At 42.6% G+C, this 24,940-nt stretch overlaps 1 protein-coding gene across 2 annotated transcripts in view; it reads right to left on the bottom strand.

The window, feature by feature from the left end:
- Positions 1 to 24,940, bottom strand: part of bach2b (BACH transcriptional regulator 2b) — a 101,179-nt gene that overhangs the window by 21,393 nt on the left and 54,846 nt on the right. For both annotated transcript variants that reach the window (XM_085771471.1, XM_085771472.1), the window contains exon 2: positions 14,397 to 14,651. In XM_085771471.1, coding sequence (XP_085627597.1) covers positions 14,397 to 14,639 — 243 coding nt within the window. In that variant the 5' untranslated portion in view covers positions 14,640 to 14,651. The remainder of the gene's footprint in view (positions 1 to 14,396; positions 14,652 to 24,940) is intronic.

The following is a 24,940-nucleotide window of genomic DNA, read 5'->3' as shown; positions in this document are numbered from 1 at the left end:
ACTTGAAGAACAAGTGCTGCTTTATGTTCATTCAGTCTCATGTATTCACGCTTGGCAGCGAGGGTCTACAGGGAGGCTGGGTGTCGCTGGATGGCCAAATGATAGCATTACTTTGAAAAGAACCAGATTGTGGGGATTGGGAATGACATACAGAAACGGGCGCTGGATAGATTTGACTGAGCTTTAGGACCTATCTTTTTTATTTTGTGTTTTTGATGTGCATTTTTAGAGATGGACAGCACAGGAAAGAGTAGGGGAAAGGGGCAGGATGGGACTCGAACCAAAGACTTGCTGCTCAACGTATTTAAACCCATGTAGTGGTGCCTTATGTTAGGAACTATTTTATCGCAGAAGCAAGAAATGAGATAATGAATCTGACAGCACAGATCAATAATGACTTCACAGTAAACAGCAGCTTTAATGTTGGAGCACTGTAATGAATGTCTGACTCTGCTCTTTACTGCTTTAGTGCTCTGACTGAAGCACAGCCCCCACAGCCTCACTTTCTGTGTCAGTGTCCTGTGTCCTCGGGTCAAGTGCCTGTAAAGCCTAATGGTTTGTAAGACTGCGGCTTATCCCTGTTGTGGCCATGTGGCACTGGATGATAGAGGGAAGCCTTCCATTTAGACTTAATGCCAGATAATTAGGTAAACTCCTGAGCCTGCAGAAGTCCAGACTGCGCTGCCCTCTGCTGCTACGCACACACATACACACACACACAGAGAAAGAGAGAAAGGAGCCGGAAAAGCTGGCTGTAACGCTGAGGACTTGTCTGCTGTTTGGAGATCAGCCTGAGGTTCACACTAGGTTGCGTTCATCACTTTACTCAGGCTCTAGCACCCAATCTCTGCAGCTTTACTTATGTTCACTGTGGTGACAAACACATTACCGTTAGGCACTCAGGGGAACGCGATCAAACGATACAGAGAAAAAAGTGTGTGTACAAAAGCTATTACAATTGATCCACTTTGGATCTGGGATGCTTCTGTTTGCTCTGTAAAGCACCTTTTCATGGGCTGAGTGATGTAAAGTCTTTTTTACACAACCTAACAGAGGTTCCTAGATGTAAAGGATGAGCATGCCAATGTGGTTTTAATGAGCCGACTGTTTACTGATTGTTTTGCTGCCTTTGTTGGGGGAAACAGGAAGATGAATTACCCTACGTGGCACAGTCTGCACTGTGCGAGCGCTGCAGCAGCTTCCAGAGGTCCTGCGGTCTCTGCCAGACACCCCACTAGTAAAACAGGATTTTCTCTCCTAAGTAATCAAGCTTATAAAACCACAGAATTTGCTCTGTGGATTTTTTCCGCTTGGAAAAACAACTTAGTAGTATGCATGAGGAAACACAAACATGTCAGTAAAAATAGCTCGAGGGTCATCTGAGCAAGTCGAAGAACGCATTAAATCATAGGGCCTTGTGGATATTCCTGAAGATAAATAAACATGTGCGTTAGGTTGCTCGTGTGTTGCTTTCTAAAGGTCTAAACCCCGCAGATCCAACATGTTATTGACTTGTTCCTTGTTCACAACCCCCCATCCCCCCCCCCCCCCAAAAAAAAACAACAAAAAAAGCTAAAAACAAAAAAACTAATCGTTGGAACAAATTGGAGCTCATATGCTGGGGGCTCGGAACTCAACAACAACAACACACTGGAGGATGTGTGCGACGCGTGCCATGCATGGAGTATGACCCCTAAATACAGACAGGATTATGTAGTCAAAGAACAGATATGGAGCTTTTAGAGCTTTAAATTAAATAACACCCAATTTGACTCCAACTAAACTGGTAAAGTCTGGATTTAAATGGTTCTCAGATGATAACATTAAGGTCTATCTGCCTCTCAGAATCAGTTATTGTAGAAAGATAACCTACAATGCAAATGGTGTTAACCAGCCCACAATATCTATCGCTGATAATACAATTACATTTTTTTTATTTTATTTGAGCGATACTTTATTTCTTTCAAATATGTAGTATGTAACTTTCTACTATGTTTTTTCATAGCTCCAGAATGTATCTTAATGTGAAAAAGCTCTGTCTACAGGTCACTTCCTGTGACCCAGACTGACTGAGTCTGGCAGAAGTACAGGGGTATTGTTCTCTAAAGCCATTGAATGGGCCTTGATCACTAACAACTCAGAGGTCAGAGGTAGAGGTCGAGGTGGGAGGAGTGGTCAGCTTGAACCATCAACACTGAGGTTTTTAGACAGAAAACATAAAGGAGAGAAAAGAGGTGTGACGCTGGCCTGTGGCCGTTGCAGTATGTGGTATGCACCGTTAACATCGAGACATCACAGTTCTCCAAATGCAGACTTATTTACTTTTTGAGTTTGAAGAGTTTTTTTTCATAAATTTTGTTTAATGTTTACTAGCCTAAAAGTTTAATACATTTAAATATACCTAGAAAACATAGGCTATTCCTCTCAGATACCCCAATTAAAAAATCTCCACGAAAAACATCTGTGTGTCCTTTGTTGGCACTATAATTCAGTTACACTTTTTGTCTTTCCCAGCCATTAAACTGGAGACTGCTAGAATTGAGACTTGTTGTTTCCCTCACAAATACAATTGAGGGGCAATTTGAAAGCTGTTTCTGTTCTACCATGCTTTTAACATTATTAGTTTATTAGCTTCTATTGTTTGAGTTAGACTCTACTAAGATGAACAACATTCTTCCACAAGATCTTTTCTCTCTTGGTGTTTTAGTAATGGAGGAAGCTGTGTAATGCAGTGGTTCAGTAATTTCCCATCGGTGCTCACCTGTGCTGACACCTGCTGACTGAAGCCACAACAATTATCAGGATGAACCTGGTGTGACGCTTCATCTTGTTTTCAAGATGGTAACATACGCTGTAAATGTGACAGAGCTTGACATTAACTGCATTATTCTAATATACACCACACCTGTATTTGTTACCCATTTGTTGGTGTGTAACTCACTGTATCAATTCCATTGTCTCTTCATACTGTTATCCTTCAGTTACACATTATTCTCTTCCACTAAATTCATATTAAAAACCACAGCTGTGAGTCGCTCTTAAAAACTGTAAATAACTGTGTTTCATCTCTGTTGATAATTGCTGCACAGTAAATGAGTTGCATCTTAACAGGCACAGCTGTCAAATCTGTCATCTGTCCACTTGTCTTTTAGATGGCCCATGACAGCATTATATTTCTCAGTTACCTGTGGTCCTGTTACCTTCAGTCCCTGATTCAGTAGTGACACTAACCCTAACCACCTTCAATCAAACATGCTTTAAAGACTTACTCTTACATATTCAGACGTGTGTTTGCTCTTGGCATGTTTCATTTGGGGCTTAAATCCTCATTCTTGTGTCAATTTCATTTACACATCTGCTGAAGATCTTTGTGCAGTGATGCAATCACAGACAGCCGAATGTTTAAGCTGCAGCACATACGGGCAGCAGACATAACAGATGTGATAAACATCTGTTTGTATAGTGTATAATATGTGATGGGACAATTATAAATAATGATAAATACATCTAACGTAAGACATCTCTGTGTATTTTCATCTCCCCTGTCGGCTCAAGTAGCTGACCATCCATCCTTCTTGTGCATCCAGAGGTTGCAGTCTCCCAGCATGCCTCTGGTCTAAAGCGCAGTGAGCTCTGGTTAACAGACAGTGTAACAGCACTGTGCATATCAGTCATTGTTAGAGGGAAGCTGCTGACTCCATATCTGTGAGGGGGGATTGTGTGTGTGCATGTGTGCGTTTGTCTGTGTGTATGTGTGCACCTGCCTATGCTACAGTAAATGTGTGGGTGGGAGTGTGTGTGTGTGTGTGTGTGTGTGTGTGTGTGTGATGTATTGGGGGGAGGGTAGAGGCTTTGACTGGACGAGCCGCTCTACTGATGAGCACAGCACATCCATAACACCACTGCTGCTGCAGCACACACACATTTCTCTACTTGCTGCAGTACTGAATCCACTGAATCTACATGTACATCTCCTGCTTTTTTCTACTACAAAATGTATGATGTCATGCTGTGTGTGCCCCTTTCATCCTGCAGATCACATTCCGACACCAATAATCTTTTTGATATATCAATATATGAATATATTAAAAGCAAAAAACTGGTGATATCACCAGGGTTGTTTTCTTAGGGCTCCTCCACAGCTACAGAGGACATGTTGCAGCTTTATACAATTCTCACTCTCTGGAAAAGCAAATGTCTGCCGCTTATTCTCTGTTTTTTCATTCCCTTCTTTTATGGTCTTGTTTTTTTTTTTGTGGAATAAGTCAGGAGTGAAGTGAGAGTCAATGGAATGATGTGAGTGGGTGCAATAGAGACGCAACTCCACAGCAGGTGGTGCAAATTTGGGCTACGAATCGATGTTTTGTTTGTTTGTACTATTAACTTAAAACTTAGTTTATCCCGAGGCTGAACGCATGACAATATGGGATGGGGAAGAGGGAAAAAACAAGGAGGAAGAGGAAAGTGACAGAGAGAAATGCTCCTGGTGAGTTCTGAGACACAGTCTGAGCTGTCACACACACGCACACACACACACAAGCGCTATATACAGAGGCTGCTCATGGTGGATCATCACACTGCACAAACAGTCCACCAGTAAATTTGTGCAAAGAACATGAGGTGAGAATTTGCCACACGGTCAGACTGCAATCACCCTTCTCTGAAAGATCACTGTGATCTGAGTGAAAACCTGTTACATGTGCATATATTAATGATAATGAGGTCTGCATTCCCAGTGTAGAATATTTATCTTTACCTATCTTAACAACAGACAGTTATTTATTGTGTTAATATGTGGTTCATTGTTTTATCCATGTTCTGAGATCAACACACTCTGATAACTCTGAATTTTGTCGTAGATCAAGTGCACTGTATGAGTTGTGTGTTGAGGACTAACATAAAACATCATATTTTCAAATATAAACCAAATAAACCTGCCAGCAAGCTGAGAAAGTGCACACTAAAATATCTGCCACTAGCCTCTTCACACACACACACACCAACAGGCACGGTTGTGTGTGTTAAATTGAAGCATGCCGACTGCAGCGGCGAGGCGAGGCAGTGGAAGCTTAAATGAGGCTGGGTGGCCGGGCGGCTGCATCCAGAGCTGCTGATAAACAGCAACTCTGCTGGAGGAAAAAAGTGCTGAGCATACCAGGGATCTATTTTCAGCTAGTATCAGCAGCTGCTGCCTGCGGGAGCGCATCTTTATGTGTGCCCTGTACCATATGTGATTACTCCACTGTTACAACCAGCACAGCAGCCTAATGAAGGAAATTGTAAAGGGAGCAGCACAGGATGGAGGAGAAGGCGGAGGGGAAGGAGGGAGGGAGGGGAGTAAATATTAGGGGCGATAGCTGGAGCAAGAAGGGAAAATCAAAGAGGAAGAGCAGAGGAAACTAACTGCTAAGGGAAGAGGAGCAGGACAGGGAGGATACACAGAGCGTTTCCTGGTCATTAGTCGGCTACCACGATGCTTGAAACATGTCAGCTGTTTGCAGCACTAAGTGCAGGAGTTAAGACAAAGACACAGATTCATCAATGTGACAGATAGGGGCCGTTTTAGACTTTAAACAGTCCTGCTCTGCATCTGCAGTGGACAGGCGATACCATTACAGGACAGGAAATTATAGGCAGCGGCCAATCACAGACAATACGCATGACATCTTTAGGAGGCCTGCCAAATATCCATTTATAAACAGGCTGAGCAATACTACACCACCCTCCCCTATCCTCCCTCAGCAACTCTCCCTCTTCCCTCACCCAGCACTCCTCTCTTACATTGGCCTTTTGCCTTCATAGAGGACTAATTTATGCAAATGTGCTTCAGTGAATTCCTGCATGTCATGCATGCTAATGAGGAACGTGGCATGGCATGACAATGGAGTGCTTCCCCGCACAAAGGAAAACACTCCATCTCCATTGGAGGGAGCAGGCGACGCTTTAACATCAGATCTGCTGAGTAACCTGACATTAACCTCTGCCTTCGCAGACAAACAATAAGGAGCCTGAGTCACAGCAACTGATGGAAATGAAGCGGGCGACATGCAGTAGCGCTGTCATGCCGCCATTGTGGGTTAAGCTGTTATGCTGGAGGAGATGACAGGAAATGTGCAGGGACAATGGCCTGCTGCATAACAGAGAAGCTCACGTGCCAAAGCAAAGTCTTTTATGAAGACAGCTATAGCAGACATACAGCGAGAGCAATGAGACAGCCTCTGTCTGTCTGTCTATCCACAGCTTTCATTAAAGATGCATTACACTGATAAATTGATGAGATACTTTAACATCACCTGGCTAAAAATCAGATGTGACAAGCCACCGGCAGCACACTGATAATCTAGTGTAAGTGCCTTTTTATCTTTATACCATACTGGAGATTCTGCACATCGACCTCATCTATAAATCATTTTTTGCATTTCAGATTACAGATTTTTTTTGTTTTTCTATTGTGATATGAGTCATGATTTGAGTGGGAATTGTAATGTCAGCATTTAATTTTCACTGAAAAATAATAAAAATGATGATGTGATTTTTGTCTTGTCTGTTTATTTTTGTATCTATCCACCTTTTTCTGAACATCAAAAACGTAAGCCGGTTTTGCCAGTTTTACTCTTCCGGTGGAATTTTATGTTTACGCTTCCATGGTTTCAGTAGTCGCGGTAAATGCCGCGATTGGAGCGATGATTTTTTTTCAATGAAAATCTGTAAAAGGCATGGATCATAAACACCAGCTTTTAACAATAGATATCACACAAATTGACATCCGTGTTAAAAGCCAGCGTTAATAGATCCATGCATTTACCGCAACTATGACAACGACTGAAACCCATGGAAACGTTAACGTACAATTCCACCGGAGATACAAAACCAGCTTCCGGTTTTGACCATAGATGACGTTCGGAAACTTGTGGATAGAATTGGATTTGTAGGATACCTTCTAGGATTGAAAAGTACTGTGTCATTCATCAAATCCTACGGAGTAAATCTCATCAACATCAGTGAGCCATAGGCATTATGCATTCCAATTCTTCTAATAACATTTATTGTAATTTTGTGTTATTGTATGAAGGTGGAGGTGTTGGCATCACGACTGAAATTGAAGGTTTTTTTTAACAAAACCCAGTCCTATGTGAATCAAGTGTTATCTTCAATGACAGTAGAAGCTCAGACGTTCCTAGCACTGAGCTATATGGGTAAGTAAACCTCCCCCCGATGGTGGATTAAATCAGATAGTGTACATCCTAATCCTGTGCTAGTGCAGCTTACAGTACCGACCAGACACTTGGGAGGACATGACCCCACCACTACGCTGTTTACCACACAACAAGATTGTGTTTGGGCTGTTTGTTTCTGACCACACTACATTTTGGAGCGATGAGCCGGGACCCAGACTTTCAGTTGTTTTTTTTTTCTCTGCGTGTATGATGGGTTCATCAGCCCAGACTAATGAAAGTCTGTGTGTTCCTTTCATTAGTCGTGATTTTCATTGCTTTACTGTGCCAGGTTTGAAGGTTAAACATAAAGAGCATAAACATGGGGATGGCGCTGCAGGCAGTCGCCCAGCAGGCCGACTGCTCAAGGTGCTCCTCTACCCGGCCTCTCACACTCAGACAAAGACTCTGCATCTTCTGTCACTTTACAGGATGAGATGTGCCCTTGTGCTGGTGGTGGAGAAAGAGAGACCCCCCGCTGGACCGAGGGGGTTGGGTATTAGTGCCAGCACTCCCACTGCACCATATCACTCCTTTCTCTCCAGCGCTTCCTCTTCCATGTTCCACCACCCAACCCCCATCTTTAAGGAAGGCGAGGCTCCGTTCCTGGATCCGGGCTACTACCATCTGTCTTAGGGCTGTATGTGTGTGATAGTGCCCTGGCCAGGCACTTGGCATGAGGCCAGTCTATGTGAGGCCCCCACAGATTAGCCAGCATTGAGTCTAACCCTGATCAACTGTTTGATGAAAGGTGGTGGATGGATGTCTCTCATCAACCTCCCAAACAACCACAAGATCCTTACTACGCTTGGGTCTGGGCTCTCTCAAACTCTTGCTGTCAGTCTGAGAAGCAAGTCTTTTCTTTTAGTCAAATCAACAACAACATCAACTCGATAACAGATGGAGAAAGGGCTGCTTAGTAAAGGTGGCTTATCAATGGTGAAGGTCAATGCTTTGCTGATCTAAGATTAGACCATGATTCTCCCCCTAAGAGGTTTTGTATTGCTGCAAAAACTTCAAACTACGTCAGCCTTTGCTTTCAAGAGGGGACAGTCATTATTTATGTGGCCAAAAAAGGTTGCTTTTCAGGAAGGGGTTCATTATGAATGCTGATAAAAACAGATTGCTGCCTGTATCCACATTTGGACATTGTTTCTCAATCTTCAGTGGGGTATGGGGTTTCTTGCCTATTCAGAACAGCTATAAACTATTCCGACGTGGTTGGACGACACATTATAAAAACTAGTTTGCTTCAAGCGTACCCTGGGAATTAGGCACTTGAACATTTTTGTGGTCTAGTCAATCATACAGTTGGTCAACCAGTTTGTTTCTCAAACAATGTGGCTCAAAGCTATGATTACCGTTGACAACTACCGGTGTCATCCCTAAGGATCTGACCTGTTTACAGTTGGTCCCAACCGGGGCTTTTTCCGGCCTTGGCCTCGGGTACCTGACCAATTTGTCCTACTTCGGAATCTTGACCCAAACTAAGACTTGTCCTGGATTCTCCTCATCTCATCCCTCTTGTCCACCACTACTTGGTGGTTTGTGGTCGTACCCCTAACTAACCCTGACCCCAACCCTGGCACTGGCCCAAAACCACTGTCAGACTAAACTATTTCTTGTTTGTGTCAAGGCTTCTTTTAAGTTGCCATTGATAGCAAAGTCTTCAGTATTCCCTGCAACACTTTAAAATTACAAGGTGTAAAGAACACTTGAGCCTTTAGGGGCCACAAGTACTACTTTCAACTTTTAGACTTGTTAAAATAAATTGCAGTAAATCCTTTTAGACAACCATGGGCAAATTCACCGCCTTTTAAAAACATGGTGTACATTTGTGTGTGTGTGTGTGTGGAGATGAAAAATGTGCAGTACTCCCTGGCTCATGACTAAGGAAAGAACTGACAAACAGGAGGTGGTTTGAGGTCTGTGAACCAGCACATTGCTGAATCACAGTGCTGCCATCTCCCTTCCCTTTTTTTTCCAGAGTAAAAATCAGAGGGCAGAAAAGTAAGCCGATGACCCACCACCTTCAGGAGCCCCTCTCTGTCTCTGCACTGCTCTGGAATCTATCATTTCATCCAGTCAGTACGTTCTCACACGGGAGAAGTGGACAGGGCTTCAGCCAATAATTGGCTAATGACCCTGTGGATGCTTATTTGATTCATTCAGGTTAACAGAATTATTCACTGATCTGATAACTACAGCAAATTATGCTCCGACTCCAATTTGGAAATAACAGTATTGAGTGTGAGCAGATTCTCAATATAAGCCTCCGAAGAAACAAAGGCTACGTGCTGCACACTAATTACTAGCTGACAGCCGTCTCCTGTGAACCATGGCAGCGAGGACTGAGTCACACACTTCCACAATATGGAGGTCATTTCTGTTTGTCAGGGTGATGAGACTGCTCCTCTCCAGCGGAGGGCTCTCTTTGAAACTCTCCTTCCTGGCTTGTATTTGTGGTATATTCATTCTTAAGTACCCTCCTTTGCTTTTATACCCTCAAGAAATATCAAGGAGAAACACTGTGTGTGTGTGTGTGTGTGTGTGTGTGTGTGGACTTGTTTTACTATATTTATGAGGATCATCAACCCCACCATACAAGTAGGGCCATACAGCTCGCGGTGCTGGACCTCACAAGTTTAAATGGCTGTTTGATGCTTAAGACTTGGTCTTCGTGTCAGGGTTATGAAATTGGTGTAGGCTGGGGTTGGAGTAAGAGGCCATGAACACGGTAAACTAAGGCGCTCTCCCTCGCTCTCTCGCTCTGTGTGAAGTCTTCAACATCCAACATGGTGGATGTCTTGCTCCTCCGTTCCTCCCCTCTCACTGGTTGGCTGGGAAGACAACATCACTGAGATAAAGCACGATTGTTTTGTTCCCATGATGTGATGGCCAACAAAGCCCTATGATTAAACCGGCCTCCCCTCTGCAAGCCCACAATCACATTAGATATAGATGATGTCACTCAGCCACGCCGGCCCCGGCTAGCTACTCCAGGGGCAGTGGGGCCATGAGAGAGAGAGAGGACCGATGAAGGTGGGGTGGGGGAAGGTGGTCTTTGTTTCACATTTCATCTGCAGCGACCCCTCCACACCCCCCACTCCCCCGCTTCCCCTCTTTCTTGCAGCAGCAGCAGAGGTTGATTTACCCTTTGTTACACATAGGTAGCAGCCTTCCGTTGCCAGCAAAGGGAATACTCTCGATGACGGCAGTCAGACAGACAAGTGATGCTCACGTAGCAGAGCTAAAGGGCTCTGCTCCGAGCTGACAGACCGCCCAACCCCCCCCCACCCCTCTCCAGCATCAGTGAGAAAGCGATGGTCAGACAGGACGCGGGGATGCGTCAGCATGCTTCTGTCACTGACTGTAACGCAAAGGGCAATGGTGGACCATAAAAATGTGTTCAGTTAAATCATGTTCCTCCATTATGAACGTGGCCTGTCTAGACAGACAGAGAGAGAAATGTGCTGGGACAGAAGAAACGTAGTGTAAAGGAAAATTCCACCGAAAGTGGATGAAAAGTTGAAATAATTTGTAGTTACCGTTTTACTATTAGTATTCCCGATACACTTTATACAGCTGCTCCACAGCATGTCAGAGGGACATTTGACAGCTGGTTTTATAGACATACACATGATAAAAGGTTAAATGAGCTGACCTCAGCCCAGTCACAACTCTAAATATTGCTTTATCCAGCGAGACCAAATTTATTCACCAACTGACTGATTAAAAACAGTCTTCAAGTAAAAAATAATTACCAAATGTTTCTCTTTTATATTATTGTGAAGTGAATAATTAATTTCTATAAATTTTTAATTGTCAGATCTGCAGAAAAAGCACATTTCATGATCTTTTCTGATGTTTCATAAGCCAAAATAATTGATTGCATTGAAATTTCCCCCCCCTTTTTTTCCCTCCAAATGTACATTTCTGCATGGTATTGCTGAGTATGATTTAGCTGTTAAGTGTCCACTGCAACAGAATGAAGACAGGATATTCCATTTGGATAAAATGATTAAAAAAAAACATGTGTGAAATGTTGTCAAATGGAACGAGGGTGGACAAAGGGAAGGAGGCTCGGTTGAAGCTTCACTCGTAGTAACTCTGTCTCCCGCACATTAAAGAGACAGTCATTGAAAGATGTTACTTTCCACACTCCATCTCACACCTGAAACACCCAGTAGCTCATGCATTATTAATACACGCAGCAAATGAATGAAAAAGGAGGCTGCTTTGAGCATCCAGGAGCTTTTCCCTGCTGTCGTCCTTTGAGTTAAGGAGGGAAAAAAAGCCTCTGATGCTCATTTTACATAAGGCAACAATCTGACAGTGACTTCTTTTTCAATGAGTGTGGTGGCAAAGTCATTTGACAGGCGCTACTTTATTAAATGCATGCTGGCCCAGCAAGGAGCCACAACTTCACGGCACATGGGGGATGTGCCCCAGTTTTCACAGCAGCACATGTATGTTCTTCACATGTATGTGTGTGTGTGTGTGTGTGTGGGGGTGAGCGACATCAATACGTCAGAGGGGTACTTTCATCACGCGCTCAGTGCAGAAGCTCTGAAAGGGCTCAGTTTAAAGTGACAGTAAGAGCTGAGGTGAGCAAGAGTGAGGAGTGTTGCTGAACGTGATGAGCGCCGCGCCCGAGGTGGCGTTAATCTTGCTGTGAAGTGTTACCTGCTGCCGCCGCCGACAGCCGCCGCGGCTGACAGGTGCTAATTGGCAATCACAGTCCTATAGGCTCAATAATGCACTTTCTCACACGTTTCACTGAGTCTGAATCCTCCGGTGAATGACAGATCAAATTGGAACACTGTTTTACGTCTACCGTTTGACAGAGAGAAGTCGCTGTGAAGAGGAGAGAGCAAAAATAACTCAAAGTAACCAAAAAGTCAACAGTGAAAAGACACCGAGGAGTGACATGAATTTAAAAAGGAGGCTGATGGAATTAAGGTGAGATTTTTGGAAATTGGTGCCGGAGGGACCCACATGCTCCTTCACGCTCCCCGAGAGGCTCGAGAACGAATTAAAATCCATTATCACTTCTAATTTTGGATTAATATAAAATCTTAATATTCTTAAATTAAAACACCCTGCAATCTGGTCTGTGTTGGACAAATCAAGGCGCAAAACGAGCACGATGCAAGCAACAAAACAAAACTTTGTTAGTAGTGTAGTGACATTACAAAAAGCCACCATTTGAACTTGTGTTGATGATATTTGATGCCAAAACTGAAAGTCTGCTTATATTCTGCTGTTATGTATGATTGATCTCTATAGTATCACCTGCTGTCCTTCTATTTATACATTATTTCTTTATAGACTAAGGGCTGAGGAATTAAAATTAGAATTGCTTTCATTACACATGACGTGGCTGTATTTCTATTTAATGTATATGAAAATAAACTTGAAGTTGAACTTGAAATAACATCTTGTTTACTCTTGGTTTGTTTGCTACAACCTCCTTTCCCCCTGGTCTGGACCAAGTAAATTAACCATGAATGCAAAAGTGCCCTTATACATCAAAATAAAACTAGAATATGTGCTCAGAAAAGTACAGACTTCCACCAAGCTCACTGTCAAATGACCCACATTGGACATCATGGGGAAAATTGGAAAAGTTTCAAATTCATAGTAAATGATGTGAATCTGCCTAACGCCTAGGATCCACTGGCGTCAATGCGATTTCTTGCCGGACGCGACGCCTCCAAAAAAACGGACGCTTCGGTAGGCGGGAACACAGACCGGCGAGTTAATGGACAGTGGACAAACAGACCCCCGCCCCCCCGAGCTGTTCTCTATCTCGCTCCCCATTGGACAGTGACCCTGCGTCGGACGCGTTCATTTGCATAAAGTTGAGCTCCGGTCAACTTTTGGACGCGCCGCAACTGCTCGAACGGACGCGCCGCCTACCCAGAATGCTTTGCTGGCGCGTCATTAACGGTTTGACGCGTCCCATAGAAAATGAACTGGCAGCCGCGTCGCGGCGGACGAAACGAACGCCAGTGGATCCCAGGCGTAACATTTCTATGGGTTCTTCCCTGACCCTCGGCCAAACCCGACCACACGTTCTTTCCAAACAAGTTCACTACTTTCTGTGTGTTTGCCAACAAACAGACAGACAGGTGAAAACATCACCTCGGTGGAGTTAAAGGTACTAGTGTTGTTGTTTTTTTCTCAGTGTGGTTTGTATGAAGAACGGTTATTTTAACCCACACACACACACACCACTTCACACCATTTTGAGGAAACCAGTCCCCACTGTGTTCAGTTTGAAGACTCTGAGTTCAGCTATAGTCAGTGCAGAGCTTCCTGATTCAAGAGACTATAACTGTGTAGCAGCTTATTCATTTACTTATACAAACAATATGACTGTGCAATCTTAAATCCTGTATCTTCTTTTTATGTATTCTATTGTTTCCTTTGAATATGATAGTATAGGGGCATTTTTATTTTGTCTTTTTCTACTTAATATTCTTTTCTTTGCTGAGAGAGCAGCTGCAACTTAAAGCAGAAGTAAGCGGAATGTTTGCGTTAATATAAGTCTTAAATAGTTCTATCTTCCGACAGCAATCACTTATATAGAGTGTTTGGTCTGAAACACAGGTCCATCAATCACTCTGCTCTGCTGTAAGCAGAGGAGGAAACTTTCCTTGTATCCTACAACCTTTATCCAATGAGGAGAGAGAACGGCATAAAGGGGCGGTCCTCTCTGTGTGTGCAGCCAAGGGATGCGCGTGAATGTGGTGACGTAGGGACGAGGGCGGGGACTGCTAACTCCATCGGCTGACAGGAAGTTAGACAAAACCACCGGATCACTTACTTCTGCTTTAACTTAATTGCCCTTAATAAAGTATCTGATTCTGAATCTCACTTTAGACAAAAGCTTCCACCGAAGGGTTAAACAATCAAACCAACAAACATTCATTGTATTTTAGATGTCACATTACCTTTATGGTTTACATAGACAAAATGAACTGCCTTATAATTGGCTATAAATTGCATTCTGAGCAGGTTTAAACGTTGATGTGGCAGTAGACAGAGGGGCTTCAGTGGTCATTACTGTGTGTGGCTGCCCCTGCTGAGTTTTCCTTTTGTTTCTGTGTAAGTGGGAAGTTTTAGTCTGGCATTGTCTAAAAAGTCATTTGAGGGAAGTGTGTTTGATGAACATACCTCTTCAGGGAGGCTAACGACCAAGCCATTTTCCGCCTGGCCCACCAGCGCCTGGAGGAAGTACTCGCTGCAGGCGGCCAGCACGGCCCGGTGCCCGCGGAACTCCTTACCCTCCACCAGGACAGTCACATCGCACAGGATATCCTGCTTCCGCTGGTCGTTGAGGCAGAGGAGGATATTGGTACAATGAACCGTCGACTCATACACATACATGGGGGCTTCAGGCTTCTCATCCACGGACATTCCGCTCACGCCCTGAAAATAGAAACACAACAGAGGGGGGTAAGCTTACAGCTGAGCCCAGTGAGCACATACCACAGAGCTGATATCAGCACCGGTGGTCTGCTGCAGCCGGCCTCGCCGTGTAACACACACACACACACACACTGGCCTGACTGGCTGACTGATTCACTCTTTTAACATTTAAAACAACAACAAAATGCTGCTGCTTGTGTGCAAGACCCTGCTCAGAGTGGACACACAAAATATCCAGACACACTTCGCCTCCAATCACATGCACAAATAAACAAAGATAATACCATCAACAAATAGAAACAAACAGACCTTTCATTTGAAATGCCTATTACGTCTAATTTAAAGGCAAACTGGTGAGTCAGAGCCAGAGGTAATGCTGTGCTGTAGTTTTTTTTCTCTAGACGTCCACATGTGTTTGTAATTGAAGATGGACTCACTGTAAAAGTATGCTGAGCACTTGGACACACTCAGCAACACAACATCAGCGGAGTGAGGTTGAGAGTATAACCAAGCGGGATCAGAAACCGAACGGCAGCACTAAGGCATGGAAATAAAAACTGTTGGAGGAATACAGAATAATATGGGACTGAAAGGCAGCAGCTTCAAAAGAAAAACAGAAGATTTATATTTGTATGTTTCTATTTGCCCTCAAACCAACCTACATTCACAGATTACCACTCAGTCCAGGGTGTGCTGTATTTTAGATTTAATTAAGATAATAAATGCATAATAACAATTAAAAGGTAATTGCTTTCTCTAGAGATAGCAGATCTCCAATAAACACTTCATTTAAAGTCATATAATGTAGCAGGTGTGATGTTCATTTGTTTTTAATTAGAACCCAGGTCTAGGTTCTATATTAATACTGTGAAAGTATCAACGTCTCAACCCACAGAGAAATGCACACAGCCTGTATTCACAAACTGAGCCTGTAAACAAGCTGTCTGTAACCTTGTGATGTCACAACCAAGCAGAAAGCAGGACCCACCTTTTCCTTTACCTAACAAGATGAGTGTTTCTACTCTGATTGGCTGACTGATCTGTTATTACTGGAGCTCCAGAATGTAAAACTACACTGAGATATTTTTGGACTCTGTATGTATCTTCTTATGGATCAACACTTAAATAAAAAACAGGGAAAGTGTAAAATGTGGAAAGTATAAAGGGACACTTCTGGTACGTATACTTTTAGAGGTGGTGGTATACTGTAGGTGTAAGTTTTGCGCTTTGGATGGAGCCAGGCTTCACGTCTCTCTGTCTCTCTCCAGCTCTCTGCTCCAACACACACAGAGGACATTAAATTCATATCAGTCTTCTCAGACGGACGGAGAGGAAAGTCTGGTTTCTGGATGTTGTTGTCTCTGTGCGCCCATACCCACTGTGTTTAAATTCTCAGGCACATTAAAATAAACAACATCAGATAAAAAAATGTGTCATGACTTGGCTCGGGTTTTGTTGCCTGGCTGGAGTCGGCAGTGAGTCAGCGACTCAGCGTAACTCCACACTTCCATCAAAACACAAACCGCAGACCCCAAAAAACCCAGCACAGGGAACAGAACAGCATGTGGCCCCGGCCCCGCTGCCAAATGTTCCATCCCACTCCCCCTGTGACGATAGACGCAGACTCATCTTCCTTCAGAGAGCCCACCAGACACACACTCCAAAACACACACACACACACAACTTGCTGAAAAGGCCTTTGTATTAGACTATGTTCACTGCCAAATGCCTCTCTGTTGTATGTGGACTTATGGCTGCACGTTTTTACATTGTTTCTACAACTATCTGTCATTTTCAAACACAACATTACACTGATCCAAGCTGTTATCATTTGTTGATATGGAGCCCTCAGTGTCTGGTGCAGCGGTTCTCACGCTTTCTCACATCAAGCGACTCCCAGCATGACACAAATGAAACCATGAACCCCCATCTGAAGAGAATCCAGCTTTTAGAGGTTTGATTATAGAATGTGTTCTATAATCTAAAACCCACAACCAAAAAAGTCATATGCTTAATAATCTGGCTGCTTATTAAATAAAGGGAGACCACATTACACTGTATTTTTGTGCTTTTATGTATGAACTAGTGTTACAGCCTCCTCCTCTCTTCCTGATTTACAGTGTAATGAACAGATCAGTGTTTGTGCAGAACATTATGATGTCACAGTGAAATTAACCAATGACCATTATTAATGTCATCACTTCCTGATTTTGACAAATAACACATAATTGGCACATGAATTCTTACAGTTATTCCGAAAAATGTGCAGTGAACTCAAGCTTAGACCTTTGACCACCTAAACCTCATATGTGACTATAGTCCAAGTGTGAAAAGTTGGATGTGAAAAGGAAAAGTTTGTAGAAAGCAGCTAGTCTTGTGGAAACGGGGGCCCCTCACTGTGTGAATGGAAAAGGGGACAGAGTGAGGACGAAGTAGAGGATCTCTCACCGCTGCAGTCGATCAGCTGAGACTCTGATCACCGGCTGTGGTTTCATGGGCAAAATGTTTTTCCTCCCTGAAGGTAATCAATCCAGTTGACAATTCCCACAAAATTATATGGGAGTGCTAAATCACTGGCGGAGACAGGCTGTTTGTTTCCATGTGTGTCACAACTAAAAGTCAAGCTCTGTGTGCACCAGTGCTGGGCTGGCCATCCACAAACTGGCATCACATGTCTGGCACCAGACTACAGCAGAGTTCTACAGAAGATGAGTCAAAATTCGAGTGAATCTCCTAATTCTTCTATGGGAAATTCTGTAAACTGTGCGGCCCCTGGGGGACACTCCAGATGAACGCTGTGGTCACAACAACAACAGTTCCTAGTGCTAAACTGAAGAGTGTTGGGAGAAAATATAATTCCTGACCACTTCCTCAGTGTAGTGACATCACAGGTGTTCCCTCTTTTAATTATTCTACATGGGAACAGATGATTGGATAAACGCTGAGATGAACGATGTTGTAAAGAAAAATATCTCTATAAAAGCAATGACTCACAAATAGATTGCACAAATTCTATCATTCCTTGATTTACTTGTGCAGAATAGCCTTTAGAGTTTATATATATTGTCTAACTTGTGATGACTAACAGATTTTATTTATTCAGTGTAACAGGACTCAGCAGGAATTTTTGGGGCAGATACAATTAAGCCTCATGAAGCAGCTTTATTTCCTAAAGTTTTTGTTGTGAAGAAAACATCTGGGAATCATCCACTGATGATCAATTGGGCTGAAAACCAGACCAAAACACTTAATGGTGTTAGAGTGTTTGAGGTAATGATGAAGCTTTCCACCTTTTAAAACTCTCAGGCGTCATGACCACCCATAAAGCAGATATGAGGGGAAATTATGCAAATTCAGCGCCTGCATGACCAGTTTTTTTTGGACTGATTATGATTATCAATCAGCTTCTTTTTATGAGCAAGCGTTTCCTGTTTGAAAATCATAGAAAAAGACTCATCACTGGTGGCTCACAGGAGAGCACTAGCAATTCTTTTAAATAATCCACTGTATAACCTGCTAAAAATGACGTCTGACACAGCCAAACACGTACTGAGCCCAGACCACAATGAGGGAAGTGAAAACTGTGAGGCTTTGTGAGGCCACACTGAGCCATAATTACTTTAAAGACCTTTTCATGTCAGGCCATTTGTAGATTCGGTTGTTTACCGATGACAGACTTATAATCATAATGATCTGACTGGAGCAGACTGCTGCTACAACACACAGTCTGGTGTGTGGGGGGCTGTTGTGGAACAACTGTGTCAGTCCAGACTTCTCCTGTGGGTTCTGGCTCGGTCCAACTGTTGTAGAGTTTGCTTATTTCCACCAAACATTTCTCAGTTGGCTTCCGAGGATAATGACCTGTCTTCCAAGAATAATGTTTCCAGATGCGGTTGCGAGGTTCAGAGCAATCCAAACATGCTATTTCTACCCCAGAGTGCGCATTCGCTTCACTTGGACTCACGGGTTTGCTGCAGCGGTAACAAAATGCACGGATGACACAAACACACGGATAGACTTTGCAAGTGTATTCATTTTTACACACATGCTCACGGAGACAGACGCATACCCAGACACACACATCACAAAATAGCAGGTTGGGGCAGAATTGTGATTAGTAGTGCTGATTGATGTAAAATAATCTGTTGTTTTTTTCCAGTCGTTTTTCTTTTTCTTATATATTTGTTGTTTGCCCTTGTGTATGAATGCTGATGGTGTGTTACATGGTGAAATGCAGTATTAATTGAAGTTTGACTCCGGGGCTCACATCATAATTTAAAGCTCTGCTTCTCTGTATTTGGTTAGATCATGTTCTCACTGCACTATATCCTACATGTATCAGTCTGACGCTACATTTCATTCATCTATCTAATATGAAAACCGTTCAATCATTTACTTCCAGACAGAGAGAAGAAGATCAATGGTAATATTGTGTCAGTGTGTTAAGTGTGGAACTGGGTTCAGGGTGTGTTTAGCGAATCTTAGCATAAAGACTGGAAGCAGAGGGTAGTAGCTGGCTCTATAGGTTCAAAAATACACTTAAAACAACAAAAAAGCTAGTTTAGTTTAGTTTATTAGTTTAATAAGGGACAATGTGCAATTACATTAATCATTTAAAGGGGAAAAAAATGAAAAGATGGTTGCACCAGATTTAGCTCCCAGCTAATTTCCATCTGTAGTCCCTACACAAGCATTAGCTATACTAAGCTAATTGACTATTGACTCTAATGTACTTAACACACACATAGCAGCATATGGATAGAAAAAAAATAGCAACTTGCACAGAGCTGCAATTAATTTTAATCAATCACATAGGTAAGTTATATGCCCATTTTCTACAACGTTGACATCCAGCTGAAATAATCCTCACATTAGAGAGGCTAAAATAAGATGTGTTACAGTACCTATTAATCCATTATCTCAACTGTTGTCAATTAATATCATAATGTCAGACAAATGAAAACTACGCCCACACACCCACTCAACTTGCTCTGAAATGAGAGTGACTACAGATAAAAGGCAGTGTTTTCCTTCCATTGTTCACAGCCATTATTTCCATCTTTCATCACATTCATGAGACTCTGACGCACCAGATGGTTCGTCACACTGAACCATCTGGGGAGGCCCTCACAGGAAGCTGTCGGGGAAAAGGGCAGGAACCGTTAAAAAAAAAAAAAAAAAAATGCTTGGCAGGTGATTGGATGAACCATCTGCCTATCACTGTCTATCAGGGGGCGAACGTAGAATGTTCTATATGCACATAGAGAGTTTGACATTTAAAGGGATTTTGATATTAAACATCTCTGACAAACATTTTATTTTATAACATCCTTCCAGAGGATCTGGATCTGAGGACATGACCACAGAAAGTGAAACAGAGAACTTCTCTCATCCAAACATCTGGAATATTAGCAGTTATGTGAGGACATATGAGGACTCATGTAGATTTTCATCAACCACTTCAACTGAAGTAGCCTGGCGATCTTTTTGTGCTTTTATACAAGCGTCTTTTGTACTGTTTATGCATTTTCATCAGGTGTTGATTCAGTGCTAAATGCATGTACTGTATTTAGCTATGTTGATAAAGTGATATCATTATCTATCTCTTGTGTTTTTTTAAATTAATTTATTCGAAGCGTTGAGCCATGAGAAGATATATTTGTGGTTTTAACAACCTCAGTCTATTTTTACATCTCCTCTCTCAGCTTGGTCAAACCAATCAGATGACAAGATCTGAACCTCTCCTATCAAACAATGCTTCAATCTATATCTGATGCTGAGCTATGATAAAACACCTCCTATATGGAAGATATGAAGTGAATCAACAACTTATAAACATTTTTGGTACAGTGCCAGTGAAAGTTGAAGTTGTTGTAAAGAATCTGGGTGGAACGGTGGTGTTTGTTGGATTTCTACGTGCGTCCTCAGAGCGTGACAAATGAATGGACTGACTGATGGTTTCAGCTCTGTGAGCATCCACTTCACGCTGCGAGGAGAACCGCTGCCCGCCGGAACAACTCAACAGTTTACAAAGATGATTTGCTGATGATGAATTCAGAGTGCCGCAGCAGAAATGAAAATCACAGCCAAACACTCTTTTTTTCCCCCCTTTTTCTTTTTCTTCTTTCTTGGATATCAGCAGGCCACGGGTGCCACTGATTATCACCATGGAAACACAGTGGATGGAGATTCCCCCCGGGGGTAGGTCAGATAAATCTTTTGGCCTTAGTCAATTAGTCAGCCTTTATGGTCATGCATCAGTTCATTATGGGAGCAGAATTAAGACCAGAGAAAAAGACTGCGCCGATTCAACCAATCAGAGTTGACGAGGACAAGCAGCAGGATCTTTGACTCAGCCTTGGTCCGACTGCATCACATAATGGGGTCTTGGTTTGATGGATTTAGGTAGGAGGGGTGTGGGGGGTGGCTGGTAATGTGTGACAGTGTGTCATAATCTGCTCGTTGGTGTGTGTCCCCCCACCCACCACCCCACCCCCCCTCGCTGGGCCTCAGCAGAACGATGCAGTGGGTGTGTGGAAGGAAGAGGCGGGGCCGAGCCGTGACAGATTTAAATATATAGAGGAGAGAGGGCGGATGGTCTTTGGGGGCTGAGCCGAGTCCCTGGTGGCAGAGTCATGATTGCTTCTATCATAACAAAACACCATTAGTCATTCAAGAGGCGCTTCAATTCAATACTTCGACTTTTACACATGCAACACATTGTAAAAGTGGTGAAAAAGCAATGCAAAATCTTCTAACAGTCACTTTCTTCCCTTTTTTTTGCTGCATTTGTTTATTTTATTTCTCCCTGAAGCAGAGTCGACACTGTCAGCTACGGTTTTAGGGGCTTCCTGTTTTCTGTAGTGTAGTGAGCACCTCTGCGAGTGCTTTAATATTTTCATGTGGGACTTACCGGCTCAGCAAACATCAAAACAAAGGCAGATTCAAAACTCAAAACTGCATTCAAAAAAACCCAACAACAGCACACAAGGACTGCTGGACTCTGCGTTGAGTCACACTGTTCTACTGAGTCACCACTCTGACAGTTTCAGGACAGACTCTCTGTGAACACTTTCCAGGCAGACTGAGGAGGTTTTCAAGAACAGCCATGAATATCAAAACAAGATGGAGATGGTGACGGAGATGAACACATGCAGAGAGATACTGAGCAGAGCTGATATAGGTTGGTAGCTCATCTCTGACCGTGGGACGGAGCAATCGCCACTCAAAGTCCACTTACTCAAAAACAAGGTACTTTACAATAACAGGACTCAGATAGGTCCACTCCCTGGCTCATTATGGCCCTTTCAATCTTACTGCACAGTCCTGAAGAGTTGTCACGGCATGATAGATGATCCGTTCTCACTATACGTCACCACGGTTCACAACAGACCACACACTGTTTTATCTTAGTTCTTTGTTCTGTCCATCACCTCTATCAGTCACTGCTAGAGAGACGTTACACGGAAGCAAGACACAACCGCAACAGGACAGAGACACACCTGAAATGTCACTTGTGATCTCTTGTTGAACACAGTTTTCAGTGAACAATAGATGGTGATAGATTTTTTTTAATGTTTTCCTCAAGTTCAGTCTTTGCTGTGATGTTATCGGATTTAGAGATCTCACTGATTATAGCAAGTGTAATGCACTCATAGCCCATTGAACAGTGTTCTATCTAGACTACCAATAGGAGAGTGGACATGTGTAAATGATCAGATTGTATTCTGAAAACCTTTGTTATCTGCTTTGTTGTGACATCACAAAGATAAAGAAGTCCTGACTGCTCATATTAAAGCTCAGTTTCTGAATACAGGATGTGCACATTTCTCTTTGAAGTGAGGCTTTGATACTTTCACATTATCAATATAGATCCTAGAGCTGACTTATGATCAAAAAGATGAAAAAAAGAGGAAATGTACCTTATACAACAAGGGATCTTTAAGGTGTTTGATTATGTCTTCCATCATTTCCTGACAGATTAGTGCCTCAAATTCAAGGAGGGTGAATCAGCATGCAGCAGAACGAGGGACATTCATGAGCAGCTGCTAAAAAAGATGAGCTGTTGTAATGAAGTGAATGGCAGGAGGTTTAAAGACCAACGTACAGTGAGGCAATAATGTCTACATGTCTTGATTTGTGGGATGCTTTTGCCCCATGAAACATCTACACAGCGGGATTGTGACAAAACACAAACGTACCCTGTGGCTCCTTGTAACAAACAAGGTTAGCCTCAACCGCCGCTGCTACACTCTAATAACATTATCCACTGAGCCAGTACAGTTGGAGGGAGACTTCCATGAACACTGTGTCACTGTGCAAAATTAGGGGGGAGGACTTCTGCCAGATGACTGTAATTACACTGAGTAGGAACATGGTTTTAATTGGAATTATCAAATTAAGCCGTAGTAACGAATGCCCTTGGAGCTGTGCAAGGCAGCAAATGTCAACATGGACGGTGATGATTATGATGGCTAGGTAAATGTAAGGAATAAGTGTGTATAGTATTACTCTAATTAAAATCACACACTGCTGCTTTGTGTCAGTGTTTGCCAGCAAGAAGAAGTCTGTAATGTGCAACATGCACATGCTGTAATGTGCTGTCTTTAATACTCAGTGCAGATTACATTTTTTTTTTTTTGGGAGAGGTTTCATTTCCTCAAGAGAAACTTTCTGCTTCCTCAAACCCTCAGATTAGTGTTTGTGGCAGTGTGAGGCAGGTTGCCATGACATTCAGTGAGCACATTCATAGGGAGGCCAGGGTGGGAATACATGCCTTTGATTTTAGAAGCAGCAGTTTAGTACAACTGCATTTCAATAAAGTTGGGTAGCTGACAGGAGACAGGTTGAAAATAAAAGGATAGATGGTAATTAAGATGGCAGAGTCAGGAGTTCTTGTGCAAAGTTCTGCTTCCCACTGACTTGGATCTGACCCACGTTGTTTTACTGACATTTAATTTATTAATAAATGCTCCCTGATGGATATGCATTGGCCAGTACAAAAAGCAAACACACACATATTTAAAATAATGGATATGAATAATAATCACCTGAAATAAGAATAAAATATCTTGTGGGGACAGCACCAAAGTCATAACTTATCTCCATGCTGACATGAGTTTTTAATTTTTCATTTCAGAAACAGTCCAACACTTTCATAATATCAGCTACAATGAACATTAAAGGAGCTATTTTTTATTTTACACAGCTAAAATTTGCATTAACAGCTGTTTACTTATGTTTAGCATCACAGTGACCTCTTTAAAGGGTCCGTTGGCTGTTAACAAAGGTTTAAAATAGCATCTGTAAGGTAGTGATCATTTCATTGCTAGCTGTCCTGACTTGCTCTAAAATAGATGAATTATATGCAAACACTACGTTAAAAATGTATGATATTTTTCCTTCATCATCTTGAAACATGTGCATATCTAAGCATTCGGTGCCGTGCATCAAAACATTATAGGTTGTCTCCTTGAAGATTTATCAAAAGGTGGTGCTAATCATACACAGGACGGTGCTTGTCTGCACAGAGAACTGCAGAGATCATCAGAAACATTTTAATGGTTCATTACCAGAAGTGAGCAGGGACATCAGGCAGAGGGATTGATTAAACAGGGATTACTTTATCTGAGCTGTAATAGAAAATGTTAATGAGGGTGGACTCAGACCAAGAGCCCCTGACATGCTTTAAATGTCTCCCTGGTTATTATGCAATTACACCCCCTCTCTGTTTCTCTTCATCTTCTGCTTCACACACATGATAAGACTCTGATCCTAATGTTAAAAGATCATGATGGCTAATACCTCATGTGAATGAAGCTACCCAGAAACATTAATAGTCAGGTTTTGTTTTCACTTGACTGAATACTGATTATTCGAGTTATGTTGTAACTTCAGGAGGATTGAGAGCTTGTCTGTGGGCTGACACAACCCTCTGACCTTTGTGGCTTTTGGCGATCTTGCAAAACTCATTAAAAGTGCACCGTCATCAAGACTAAAAACAAGGTTTTCCTGTTCCTGAAAAAAAAAAAAAAAAATCTAATTACTCAGTGTGGTTTTCAGCTGCAACTGTTGGTGTCACAGACAAAACATCCTGCTCAGGCAGTATGATACACCTACTGTAGACTGATGTAAAACACTGAGTAAGGATTCAATAGCTTTCTTAAATAACAATGATTTCTAAAGGGGATACCGCTCTTAGTAAGAGGAAGGAAGGCTGATGTCTCTGCGTTGCAACAAAGAAACTGTAACATAGGAAGCAAATGAGTCATGAATTCAAAATCTGTCTT

Source organism: Trachurus japonicus, chromosome 24 (genome assembly GCF_045865225.1).
Source record: "Trachurus japonicus isolate A0001 chromosome 24, Traja_1.0".
Taxonomy (NCBI): domain Eukaryota; kingdom Metazoa; phylum Chordata; class Actinopteri; order Carangiformes; family Carangidae; genus Trachurus; species Trachurus japonicus.
The sequence above is the reverse complement of the archived record's forward strand: the minus strand, read 5'-3'. Positions and strand labels throughout refer to the sequence as shown.